At 37.1% G+C, this 13,019-nt stretch overlaps 1 protein-coding gene across 1 annotated transcript in view; it reads left to right on the plus strand.

Annotated features, from left to right (window-relative positions):
* AGPAT5 (1-acylglycerol-3-phosphate O-acyltransferase 5) overlaps positions 1-13,019 on the plus strand; it is a 130,459-nt gene that overhangs the window by 8,635 nt on the left and 108,805 nt on the right. The window contains exon 2 of the mRNA XM_006864319.1: positions 5,373-5,442. Coding sequence (XP_006864381.1) covers positions 5,373-5,442 — 70 coding nt within the window. The remainder of the gene's footprint in view (positions 1-5,372; positions 5,443-13,019) is intronic.

Below are 13,019 nucleotides of genomic sequence, written 5' to 3' on the forward strand. Positions count from 1 at the left end.
TGCGTTAATTTCTGGATTCTCAATTCTGTTCCATTGATCTATGTATCTTTCATTGTACCAGTACCAAGCTGTTTTAACCACTGTAGCCGTGTAGTAAGTTTTGAAGTCAGGAAGTGACAGGCCCCCAACCTTATTCTTCTTCTTAAGAGGTTTTCCTTTAATTACAGAATTAAAAGGTTTCTAAGCATGACACTCAAGGTTGTCTAAATTTTGCTTTGGGCCAGTATTTCCATTTATTGATATCTCATTAGCCCATTTAATTCCTCTTTTTCCTTTCCCCCCAAAATACCAATATATTTGCAGTTGTGTGCCTTTGGACTGTTCTCCTTTGTTTACTTTTTTCCAAATCTGGTTCCAGCCTTCCCTTGTCTATCGCATCTCAGTTTCAGAATCACATGTATGTACTGCTAATATATTATCATATATAATGTTAGCATTAGTGATGTACTTCCTATGTGTATGTTGTTACCTATACAGGATCATAAGGTCTATAGGGGAGAATGCTTTGACTTGAATTTTCCCTTGAACAAAAGGAGAGCATTCTGGGGGGGGGGTGGGGTTCTAGTCTTAGTTTCTGTGGAAATGTGAATCTCACTTTTAAGGGTAGAGGTCCTTGATTGACTTCTCTAGTTAACAAGTTCTGTTCTAAGAGAATTTACAGGTCTAGTGAGTCTAATTGCATTCTATACTTGTTGTTAAGTACCACCAAGTAGGTTCCGACTTATAGGGACCCTGCCTAGAGTTTCTGAGGAGTGGCTGGTGAGTTTGAACTGCCGACCTTTTGATTCAAACTGACCTTCAGGTCCAGTGCTTATCCTATAGCACCACATCAGGACTCTATATTTAGAGGAAAACAAATGAGCTCCACCCTCAGGAGTAAAACTGAGAATGACTAAGGTCAGAGACCTTATACTGGAGGAATTCTTTTTTTATTTTTTATTTTCTTAAAATATAATGGTTTTATTCATATCTTAAAATCTCCTGGCTATTATTTTTTTTTTAATAAATGTTTTATTGTGAATTATGTGATAGTTTACATGGGAGACCATTGGTTTTACATTCATCCTATCGTTTATCGTTTCATTGCCATGGTTACAATCCCCTCCATGCATCATCAACCAACCACAGGGTATACCCTGCAAGCCTGCAACTCCCTGGTCGTCAGCACACAGCCTCTTTCCCTCTCTGGATCTCAAGTCCCCAGCCGGTACATTGAAGGAATTCTGATACAGCCGTTAATATAAAGAAGCCTAGCTGTGGGCTAATGCATCAGATTGCAAAGTCATTTGAACTGCTAGGTCGGTGGTTCATTCACTAGCTACTCCTTGGAAACTCTATACAGCGTTGCTACACGTCGAAATCAACTTGATGGTCCTTTACATCAAAAATGTTATTTACTTGGTGATAAAAACCTGTACTTTTTGCAATGTTTAAACCTTTGCAGTTATCTAAGGTTTATTTTGTTCTCTTTCACGGTAGGAATTTACAATAATAATTTTTAAAAAGCAGTAAATATGAAATTCTTAGTTGGGTATTTTAAACAGGTATCTGTATAAATGTAAGAAACACTAGAAAGACATCATTAGTGTGTCTTATCTTTTGGTGAGAATTGTAGAAGCAGGAAAAAAATGAGGTTGATGATACCTGGAAAGGAGTTTTTTTGACAACCATGTTTGATACTTGTGAGGTTTTAGCATTTTAAATTGATAAAGTAGTCTACTCAAATAGGAATTCTGGTGTGGTGCTATGGGTTTAATGTGCTGGACTGCAAAGTTGGTTTGAACCACCAGGTCGGTGGTTCAAGCTCACCAGCTGCTCCTTAGAAACCCTATATAGGGTTGCTGTGAGTTGGAACTGACTTGATGGCACTTAACAACAACTCTCATATAATGCACATTTTTTTTTAAGCAAAATAGTTAGAAATCCATTAAAAACCAGAACAAAACAAAACAACAATCACAATGTATTGGAGAAAAACAATGTGCTAGGGAGTCCTGGTGTAGTGCTGCAGGATAATGCACTGGACAGCAAGGTCAGTTAGAACCACAAAGTTAGCAGATCAAACCCACCAGCTGCTCCTTGGAAACCCTAGTCAGTGTTGCTGTGAGTTAAAACTAATTCTAAGGCACTTAACAACAACAACAATGAGGGCGGGATGATATGGGGTTGCATCTGACTTCCTCTGTAACTCCAAGGCCTATTCCTATGAGGCAGAGGTCAGACATGACTCCACCCTCTTTACTCCTTTACCAATTTTGACACCAACTGTCCATGAGTTCTGTAATTGTTGCAGTGACCACACAGAACTCACAGACAGTACTCACAATTAAGGGATTTATTAAGGACATTAACAGGTTACTACTCAGGATCAGAAATGCTCAGGATACAGTTCTGCTCAGGCATGCCTCTCGCTGGTCCTTGACATCTCATCCAGGAGACCTGCTCAGGCAGTGTTGCAAAGCTCCTTTAGCCTCTGATAAATGCCTAATGGGAATTCCAGTCCACCGTAAGCACCAGTCAGAAGGCACTCAGTTTTTAGCTCCTCCAATTAGATGCCTGGAGACCCCACACTGCAAGTAAGTTTCTTACATGAAGGCACTCAGCTTTATTGATACTGAAAACATCCAATGTTTTCAAGACCATTTGGGCATCTGGGAATTAGTGATCCTAATTTTTTTGCAGTGGTGGAATTTTCTACAGAGCTTTTAGGCTCATGTTTATGTCTAAAAATAACAAATGTAGAAAATAGTGGCATTTTAAAGCCAGCGTGGTATCATGATTTGACTAAGTTCAAAGAGTGCAGGTGTGGAATAGTGTTAACTTGGTGGCACATTTGTTGTTGTTAAGTGCTGTAAGTTGCTTGCTGCTAATAACAACCTTGTGTATGGTTTCTGAGACGTTGCTGGTGGTCTTGAATTGCTGACCCTGTGGCTAAAATTGATCTTGTGGTCCAGTGTATTATCCTGCAGTGCCATACCAGGACTCCAGTGCCTTTAACTGCTATCAAAGAACACTTTTATATGCCTAGCCTACTTAAATGTCAAATGAGCCCTGGTAGCGTAGTGATTATGAGTCGGACTGCTAACCTCCAGATCAGCAGTTCGAAACTACCAGCTTCTCCATGGGAGAAAGATGAGGGCTTCTGCTCCCGTAAAGATTTACAGCCTTGGAAGCCCTATGCATGGTCGCTCTGAGTTGGAACCAACTCCATGGCACATAACCACCACCACCACTACCACCATTTAAGTGTCAAGTTAAAGGTCTGGACTAAATAGTCTCCAAACATCCTTCTAATGTGAATGCATATATAAGTGTATATCGTTGTTAAGTGCCATTGAGTCAGTTCTAACCCATAGTGACCCTGTATAGGGCTTCCAAAGAGCAACTGATGAACAAAGTTAAACGACTTTGCAGTCTAGCGCATTAGCCCACAGCACCATACCAGGTCTCCATGTAACTGTATGGTATTCACCATTTGGAAATTGTTGTATCATGATATTAGATGATGTAGCTTATTTTTATGCTTTCCTTTTACCATTACCAAGCATATTTTGGAGTTCTGGTGTGGTGCTGCGGGTTCAAACAGGCTGCAAAGTCGGTTTGAACCACAAGGTTGGTGGTTCATGCTCACCAGCTGCTCTCCAGAAGCCCTGTACAGGGTCACTGTGAGTCAGAACCGACTCAACAGCACTTAACAACAACAACAAGATTTATTTTTTAAATTAAGATACTTGGTTTTATGAAAGAAATAATTTTCTCTGCTCTGTTTTCCATAATTGGCACTGTATTCCTTTGAAAAATACCTTTTAACAGCTTGTTTGTCATCTATCTTAAAATGCTACAGCCTTGACAATTTCTTAACCAAGCAAAGCAAGGAAGGGAAAGGAATATCTCTTAGACTGGTCAAATATTGCCTTGAGCTTGAAAAACTTTTCTTTGGGTTCAGGCATGTCCCAAAGAGTGCTATTTGGGTTGCATCAGTTAATTCACAACCTTTATTCAGGAAAGTTGGGTCTCCCGAGTGCTCAACTGCTGCTTTTATAACCTCACAGCATAATTTAAAACGTGACACATACATAGTAGTCTTGTAGATTTCTGGTTCATTTTCCAGAGAATGGTGGTTGCTCATAAGCCAGACATTCAGTTTAAACTTGTGTAGATCAAATGAGTCAGAGGTAAACTTTATTTGTAAAAAAAAAAACTACAGAAAAATATTTAAACACATTGTTAGGTGTACAGCACTATGTGATTTTCTAAGGAAAATAATATAAATCTCAATCTGAGTACCTGACCTCCTGAACTTTATAATATCTAGTTGCATTTATCTGCAGAGATGTTGGGTTAATATGCTTTTTATTTTCTTCCTTTGTTAAGATATTAATGAGTAATGTCATGAAGATAATTCTTGTGGAGAAGATAGATCTAAAACATTTTAGCTAATTCATAATCTTTCATAATCTGTGATAAGATATAGAATCAATAATGTCTTGAATTTATGCCACTGTTAGTAATTTCCTTTTAAGTTCTAGAAAAAGTGGTACCAATTTCTTTAATTTATGGTGAGATATTTAAGACCTATAAAACAACATAAAGACTGTACTGAAAGGAACACCTATGTACCCACCACCTGCACAAGAAATCAACATGACTGGTAGAGATGAACCCTACTGTATACCTCTACCCTTGTGCAACTCTTCATCTTTCCAGAACTATAAAGATTCCTAATCCTATTGCCTTTATACTTATAGGATATACTTTTAACCTTTAGTATGATACTAAAGATATTTTTGTGCTCCAATTAAAATTTATGTTCCTTGTCTTCTTGGTTTACTTATCAATTCTCCACACTAAATTCCATGTTTGGTCATGACATAAATAGGTGTACTCAGATTTTAGACGCTACCATATCCATTTCTCTGTTCATGTTTTCAAGAAAAAATTTTCCTTCATTTCATCCATTGAAATCATACCTCATGAACATCCCTTCTACTCTTTAGTCTAAAATTCTGGTTAATAAAATGTGTTTCATAATTTTTTCATTGTACCTCATAGTTATTATATGCTTGTCTGTCTTCTCATTGTATGAATGCTATTCTATAGATTGTAAATAAGCACTCATTAAATGCTTACTTTTTCCTCAGCTGGATATTTATCATTCCGTTTTACTATCTGACCATTATTTTGCCCTGTACTTAACCACTTCATAGACTTGTACCATTTATGGTCTCAGGCTCCTAAGAAAAAATGTAAATTTTAATAATCATGGGTAGAAATATTCACAACATATTTTTATCAAAACTTGAACTTTGTCTTTTGTATATTACATGCTTTAAAATATAAAAATAATGTTTCTTTTTTGTTTTGTCTTTTAGATATTGCTATATGGGGATTTGCCAAAAAATAAAGAGAATATAATATATTTATCAAATCATCAAAGCACAGGTTTGTATTTCATTTGAATTTCACCTAGGTTTTTTACAATCTATATTGTTGTTGCTGTTGTTAGGTGCCGTCAAATTGGCTCCGACCCACAGACTCATCCATAACAATGAAACACTACCTGTTCTGTGCCATCCTCACAATTGTTGTCCTGTTTGAGTATTCGGAATATTATTTTTTAACATATTTTAATGAAATGCTCTTTTATGTAAATATGACTTTTATTCATGTACTATTCCTAACCTTTTGAAATTATTTTATTTTGTAGAAAGTCAGAAATATTAAAATAATGAATTTTTCTGACTTTCATCTTCTCCCAAGGTTGGGTGGAAATAAGCTAGTTCCTTTCTTTTCATGTGTGTTTTTTGAATAGTTCTTTAGTTTGTACTTTCTTCTTTTTGTATTTGTAGAATTGTTTCAGCAAGTTTTGTTTCTAAAGGTGAAAATGATGACATGTACAAAAAATGTTATACTTCAGAAAGGTTGTACTAGTATGTACTAGTATACTCATTTCATAAAAGGAGTAAGCATTTCATAAATACAATATTAGTATCTAATGTCTGCAGTTACATTTCTTTTTTACAATATGTTTTAAGTCTAACTTACTATATTCTTTTGCCAAAGAAATCGCAGAAGACTCTGCTCTTCAATATAGTGCAATATTTACTTAAAATTAGATTAAGGCACTTTTTAAAACTTTATTTTAAAAATAATTATAAATTCAGGAATTTGCAAAAAATTGTACATGGAGCTCCTAGTTTCTCCCATGGTGTTATAACTGTTGCAGTATAACTAGGAAATTGACGTTGGTTAAGATACTTTTTAGTTCACCTGATAATTCAGTCAAATCAACAGCAACAAGAAAGCCAGACTGCTTCATATCTTATTTCAAACCTGCTTTTGATGCATGCTTTTAAAATCCCATCTTTGCCACTTAAAAATGCATTACCTAGAAGTGCAAAGAAAGCTAAAAGCAACTGATCAATGATACTATTCTTAATGGAAAATCGCTTATGCCTGTGGCTTTCCTTTATCTTCCATCTTTCAACTGTCTCCTTATGATTTTTGTTGGTTTTTATTCAGTGGAGTGATAATTCACTTTATGTGTATACCTTGGATAAGGTCCATAGATGGAGTAAACAGTTTGTACTCTTCTACTAATCTGAAGGTTGGTAGTTTTAACCCACCCAGCCTGATGATTTGCTTTTGTAAAGATTATTGCCAACAACAAAACATTATGGACAGGTTCCCCATGAATCAAAATTGACTTGATGGTAGCGAGTTTATGTGTTTTTAATGTTTATACTGTAGATAAGAAATGAAAAGTAAAAAGTTGGAATGTACTTTTCCCAATTAGCTTATTAAGTATTACATTTTCATAGGACAAAAGTTGAAGCTACATGATGTTCATGGGGATTTTGATGTATTTGTGTATTATTCAACTTCATTAACCTGACTGTTTGATGGAATTACATTTAACTTTTGCCAAAGATACTAGAACAATGTTAATGGTCAGTGTTTGCTTATAACTCTGGCCTATAAAGCAGCCTAATTTCTTCCTGTATTTTGATTGTTTCTCTAGGCGTATTGACCCTTTTTACTACTAACACAGTCCTGCTTATTCCTGTCCTGCCGCTGATGTAATATTCCTATCAGGGTTCAAATATCGAAATAAAAAGGATTTATGGGCCCAAGGTAGGAATTGGCTCATAATAGCTTTGAGCCCCCCAAATTTCCTTCATATTGACTCACTGACTAATACCTAGTAGAACTTTCTTTTTGTTCACAGGATTCTTTCTTAAAATTCTGTGTCCCATTTCCTTTCAACTTTTCTTTTTACAGTTTTCATTTAAAGTTTAAGGCAAGAAAACAATGCATTTTTATACTTAAACGTGATTGTATTATGGCCTACAGTGTATTTCATAGGACTTAAAAAAAAATGTACAGCATAGCTTAAGAAATAATTATTCCAGGAAAATATGCCAAATCTATTATTTAGATTTGTAACCCAAATGTGAGGGGGCTTCAAAAGTTCCTGGAAAAATAGGATAAAAACATAATGGAATTATCCCATGAACTTTCTGAAGTCCCCTTGTATATCCCAAGATGTACTTTAGACTGAGGAGCCTAAACTTAGTTCTCAGGATTTATTCAGAGTTTACCTAGCTTTTACATCAGGTACTGTTACTGAAAGCTCTATTATATATGACTTAATATTAAACACATCATTAGAAAAAATGCATTTTTCAGTGAGTGTTTACATGATTTGAATTAGAGAAAAATGAATAGCAAGAGGGCTTCTATAGAAAGTTAAGAGGGGACTTCAAAATATCATGGAAAAAATCCATTATTTTTTATTTTTCCACAAACTTTTTGAAGCTACATTATGTATAGTCTAGAGAATAGTGATAATTTATAGCCAATAATATAGATATTTAGTAGTCAATACCAATAGTATATTTCTGTTGTTAAGTGTTGTCAAGTCAGTTCTGATTCATAGCCACCTGTATAGGAGTTGCTGGTGAGTTTGAACTGCCTATCTTGTAGATCAAACTAACTTTGTGGTCCAGTGCATATTCTGCAGCACCATACAGTGTTTGTGTGTTAAGTGCTGTTGAGTCGATAGCGACCCATAGCGACCCTGTATAGAGTTTCCAAGGAGCAGCTGGTGAGCTTGAACCACTGACCTTGCAGTTCAAACAGCTTTGCAGTCTGGCGCATTAACTGCTATAGGTATTTCAAAACAATAGACTTTGCTGCCAAGAATCATTATGAGGGGAAATCTTTGTAGGCATCATTCTGTTTAAAGCAGGACTGGGGAGTGTCTGGCCCAAAGGCTGTACGTTGTTGTTATTAAGTGCCGTAGAGTTGATTCTGACCCATAGCGACCCTGTATAAGGTTTCCAAGGAGCAGCTGGTGAGCTTAAACCACCGACCTTGTAGTTCAAACGACTTTGCAGTCTGAGGCATTAGCCTATGGTGCCACACTGGGACTCCAAAGGCTGTATGTTGTTTTTGTTGTTAATGTGTTGTGAAATCGTTTCTGACTCATAGCAACCCTGTACAGGATTTCCAAGGCTGTAAATCTTTATGGGAGCAGAAAGCCGGAGTAGAAAGCCTCATCTTTCTCCCATGGAGCAGCTGGTAGTTTCAAACTGTTGACCTTGAGGTTTGCAGCCCGATTCATAACCACTACACTACCAGAGCTCCTTAGCCTTCACATTGTTGTTGTTAAGTGCTGTCAAGTCGGTTCTGACCCATAGCGACCCTGTATAGGGTTTCCAAGGAGTAGTTGGTGAGCTTGAACCACTGACCTTGCAGTTCAAACAACTTTGCAGTCTGACGCATTAGCCCACAGCGCTACACCAGGACTCCAACCTTCACATTAGGGAGGAGTTAATTAAATGTTTGACCAAATATAGCAGGCTAATTTTTAAGTTGATAATTGATGTAATAAATATTAAAATGATGTTATAAATATCCAAATGGTCCTCGGCAGAAAACAGATTCTTCACCCCTATCAAGGGTCCCATGATAAAATTTATATTCAATTCAATGAAACATTTACTGATGAAGATCAAAGAACACAGCCTTCGGTATGGATTGCATCTCAATGTCAAGAAAACAGAAATCCTCACCACTGGATCAATAAACAACATTCTTATCAGTGGAGAAAAGATTGAAGTTGTCAAGGACTTCATTCTTCTTGGATCAACTATCAACATTCGCAGAAGCAGCAGTTAAGAGATCAGAGGATGTATTGCATTAGGCAAATCTGCTGCATAGGAACTTTTTAAAGTCTTGAAGAGCAATGATATCACCTTGAGGACTAAGGTGCACCTGACCCAAGCCATGGTATTTTCAGTAACCTCATATGGATGCGAAAGCTGGACAGTGAATAAGGGAGATCATAAAAGAATTGATGCCTTTGAATTGTGGTGTTGGAGGAGAATACTAAAAGTGTCATGGACTGCCAAAAGAACCAATAGATCTGTTTTGGAAGAAGTGTGTCGAGGTCCTATGTCGGGATCCCACCTCAACAAGGAAGCGTGGGTGCGACGAAGAAGGGATGTCTGGCAGCGAAAGTGATAGAGAAAGAGACAAAATATATACAAAAAAGACAGACCACAGATATGATGCAAGCTGGCAGGCAGACAGATCTGCAAACATTTTGCCTAGCATTGCCCAGCCTTGCACAGCATTGCATGCAGAATTCACTCTACCTCAGCCTTTTATTCTCTTTTTTAGGGAGGGATTTATTACAAAGGAAGGATGTCACAAAGGGAGGATGTGATTAAGACAGGGTACGGAACTGAAACGTGATTAATCATTCAAAACAGGACATAATGATTCACAGGAACAACTTTTAAGATATTTTCATGGTTTTTCTTAACAATCTAACATTTTTATTTTTACAGAAAAAAAAGGTTCAATCAAGCTGTTATATATTAACTTTTAGGCTTAAATGATCTAGAGTAGCAACGTGCGGTTTCTTAAGGATACATAACAAAGCAAGGTTCCTGAAAGGAGTCAAGCTGTCTCTGTACACTTTGCAAACTTTTGTTTGTGAGCAAGATCTCAGGCACCAGGCTTCATTTATCTATGCCTAAAATGCTACATTGTTCTTAATATTCCTATATACTTTCAGGAGGAAGGAGAGCATCTGGGTTAAACTGATTATATTCAGAGGTGGTTTAATGGGGCTGCCACTGATCAACCCAGGGTCTGCGGATGCTGTCCGCAGCAGAAGTGCAGCCAGAGTGCTCATTGGAGGCCAAGATGGATAAGCTTCGTCTCTCATACTTTGGACATGTTGTCAGGAGTGAACAGTTGCTGGAGAAGGATGTCATGCTGGGTAAGGTGGAGGGTCAGAGAAAAAGAGGAAGACCTCCAACGAGATGAATTGGCCAGGTGGCATCATTGATGGCGTCAAGTGTGGCAGCGGTAGTGAGGTTGGCCCAGGATCGGACATTGTTTCGTTCTGCTGTGCATGGGGTCGCTATGAGTTGGTTCCGACTCGATGGCACCTGACAAAAACAACAAATCCCTGGGTCATGAACTTCCAATTTAAGGACAACTTATTTGCCCTCACTTTGAAATGCTGGAACTAACCCCTATTCGCAACATATCTTCATACCAAAGACCTTCACTTGTGTGGCTTGTGCAACTTTTAAGTCTTTGAAAAGATTTTGAGTCTTTTCATATTGAAGTAAGTGTAAAGAAGAACCTTGGGCATCTGTTCCAACTCACCTACAATTTAGACTTGCACACTTAGAAATGGGTCTCATTTGTAACTTGAGGACTGCCTGTGTATAATAAATGTAACCTTTAAAAATTAGTCTCTGATCAAGAATTGCTAAAACAAAAGTCTTATTAAGCCAGTAATAGAAATTGATAGAAGTTTGTTTAATACACAATTTGCAAATTAGGATACCATTTCCACGCCCACCCATTGCCATTGAGTTGACTTGGAATCATCCAGTGACTCTATAAGAGAAGAGTAGTACTGCTCCATAGGGGTCCAGAGACTGTATGTCTTTATGGAAGCAGAGTGCCTCTTTATCCTGCAGAGCAACTGGCAGGAATTCAGGACTGAATAATATTCCAATGAAGAAAGAGCTTCCAGAGTCTTATGTCCCTTATCTGTATTTCCATGCAAACAGAACAGTTATTGTTAAGTACCTTCCATTCAGTTCTGGTTCATAGCGATCCTGTATAGGGCTTCCAAGGAGCAGCCGGTGAATTTGAACCTGACTACCTTGCAGTTCAAACCGACTTACTGATGCAGTGCATTATCCCACAGCGCCATACCTGGATTGTACCCTAAAACAGTCTGATTGCTCATAGGTAATTCTTCAAAAGAGCACCCTATACACAGTGCCTAAGAACAGTCTGTCTGATTAGCTTGACCTTTGTTTGACTTAAAGGTGCCTTTTGTTGTTGTTGCTCAGTGTTCTTGAGTACGTTCTGAGTCATAGTGTCCCTGTATAGGGTTTTCCAGGAGTGGCTGGTGAGCTTGAACCACCAACATTGCAGTTCAAACTGATCTTGCAGTCCAGTGCATTAACCCGCAGCACCATATCAGAACTCAAAAGATGTCTTTTAGGAGACTCATTTCTTCAATACTCAAGGTTCAAATTTCATCTCAGGATGCTAGGTTGGGTGAGTTGCCCCAACCTCCACGGAATCCTGAAATCTGGGTTCTACGAGAGTTAAAATTTAATTTCTTAGAAAATAGATATATAATACTTGATAAAACACGTGTCAAAAGATTAATTGTTAGTGTTTAAATAGGTAAATCTTCTTTGTGTTATTCTATCTAGAATGGTACATTGCCTAAAGGATTTCACACAACAGAGGGCTAATCATCCTGTAATTTTGTGGAAATCTGTTCCCTTTGCTTAAAGCTATATGGTTATTCCTTTAATTTTCTAGCTTTTATTTCCCACTGGTTTGGTCATTTTTAAAAATTTTATTTTACATTTTTCTCCATAAAATTAATCTATTTATTTTGTTCTCAATTTTTGTGTCCCAAAATATCCTTCTGATTTAAGGACTGTGTTCTTTTTTTCAGATTTTTACCAAAAACGTCTCTTGTACATTTCATTTTTATCAACTTCATTCTCAACTAGAGGTACTTTGTAGCCCTTTTATATCTGAATCTCCCTGATCTTCAAAACCCGTTGCCATTTGCCCTCTAAATTTCATTTTTATTTCTTATTATTCAGTTTGTCATCTTCTCTCTTTTCCATCCTCTGTACATATTTTGACAGTAGCCTTGATAATTCAATGGTTAAATGCTTTTAAAGTATCTAAAAGGTTGGCAGTTAAACCCCACGCAGCAGCTCTTTGGTAGGAAGACCCGACCATCTGTTAAAGAGTGCGGCATAGAAGCCCTTTGGGGCAGTTCTGTTCTGTCACAACAAGAAGCATACATTTTCTGGTTCCTGTTTCTTTCCTTTGGCAAGGGCCATTCCCTCAGTTTGGATTTTCTTCTTTTGTATGCAAACTCAACTAACAAATTATTTCTTCTAGGAAATTTTTGTTGTTATTGTCAACTCACTGTTAAGTTTCGTGCAGTCATTTAACTCATTACAACCCTGTGTAGGGTTTCTGAGGAGTGGCTGGTGAACTTGAACTCATGCAGTTCAAACTGACCTTGAAATCCTGGGTATTAACCAGCAACGCCACATCAGGACTCTTCTTAATTTTTTTTTAGCTGACCTTTTGCATGTAATTATACATATAAATAAATACATATAAATTATATAGTTTATATGCTTGGTCTTTGGTTATTTGAGGCACAACATCTGCCTTTCTCAATTGTAAACATCTTGAGACCTTTATTTTGAATGCTGTTATAACCTAGTATTGTGTTCTGAAATGAATTTTTGAAGATACAGTGTCTTTATCTTTTGTTGAACATCTTAGCAGATAGAAATTGTTTAATTGTGCTTGGAAGATTTATTTTGCCACTTCTTGTTTATAATTTCCTCTTTTTCTCTAAAAAAAAGAGGGAACATCTCCATGTCTTCTAATTTTAAAAACTTTCTCTATGTTGTCTAGATTTTATGAACTAG

This window comes from Chrysochloris asiatica, unplaced genomic scaffold, assembly GCF_000296735.1.
Source record: "Chrysochloris asiatica unplaced genomic scaffold, ChrAsi1.0 scaffold00064, whole genome shotgun sequence".
Classification (NCBI taxonomy): domain Eukaryota; kingdom Metazoa; phylum Chordata; class Mammalia; order Afrosoricida; family Chrysochloridae; genus Chrysochloris; species Chrysochloris asiatica.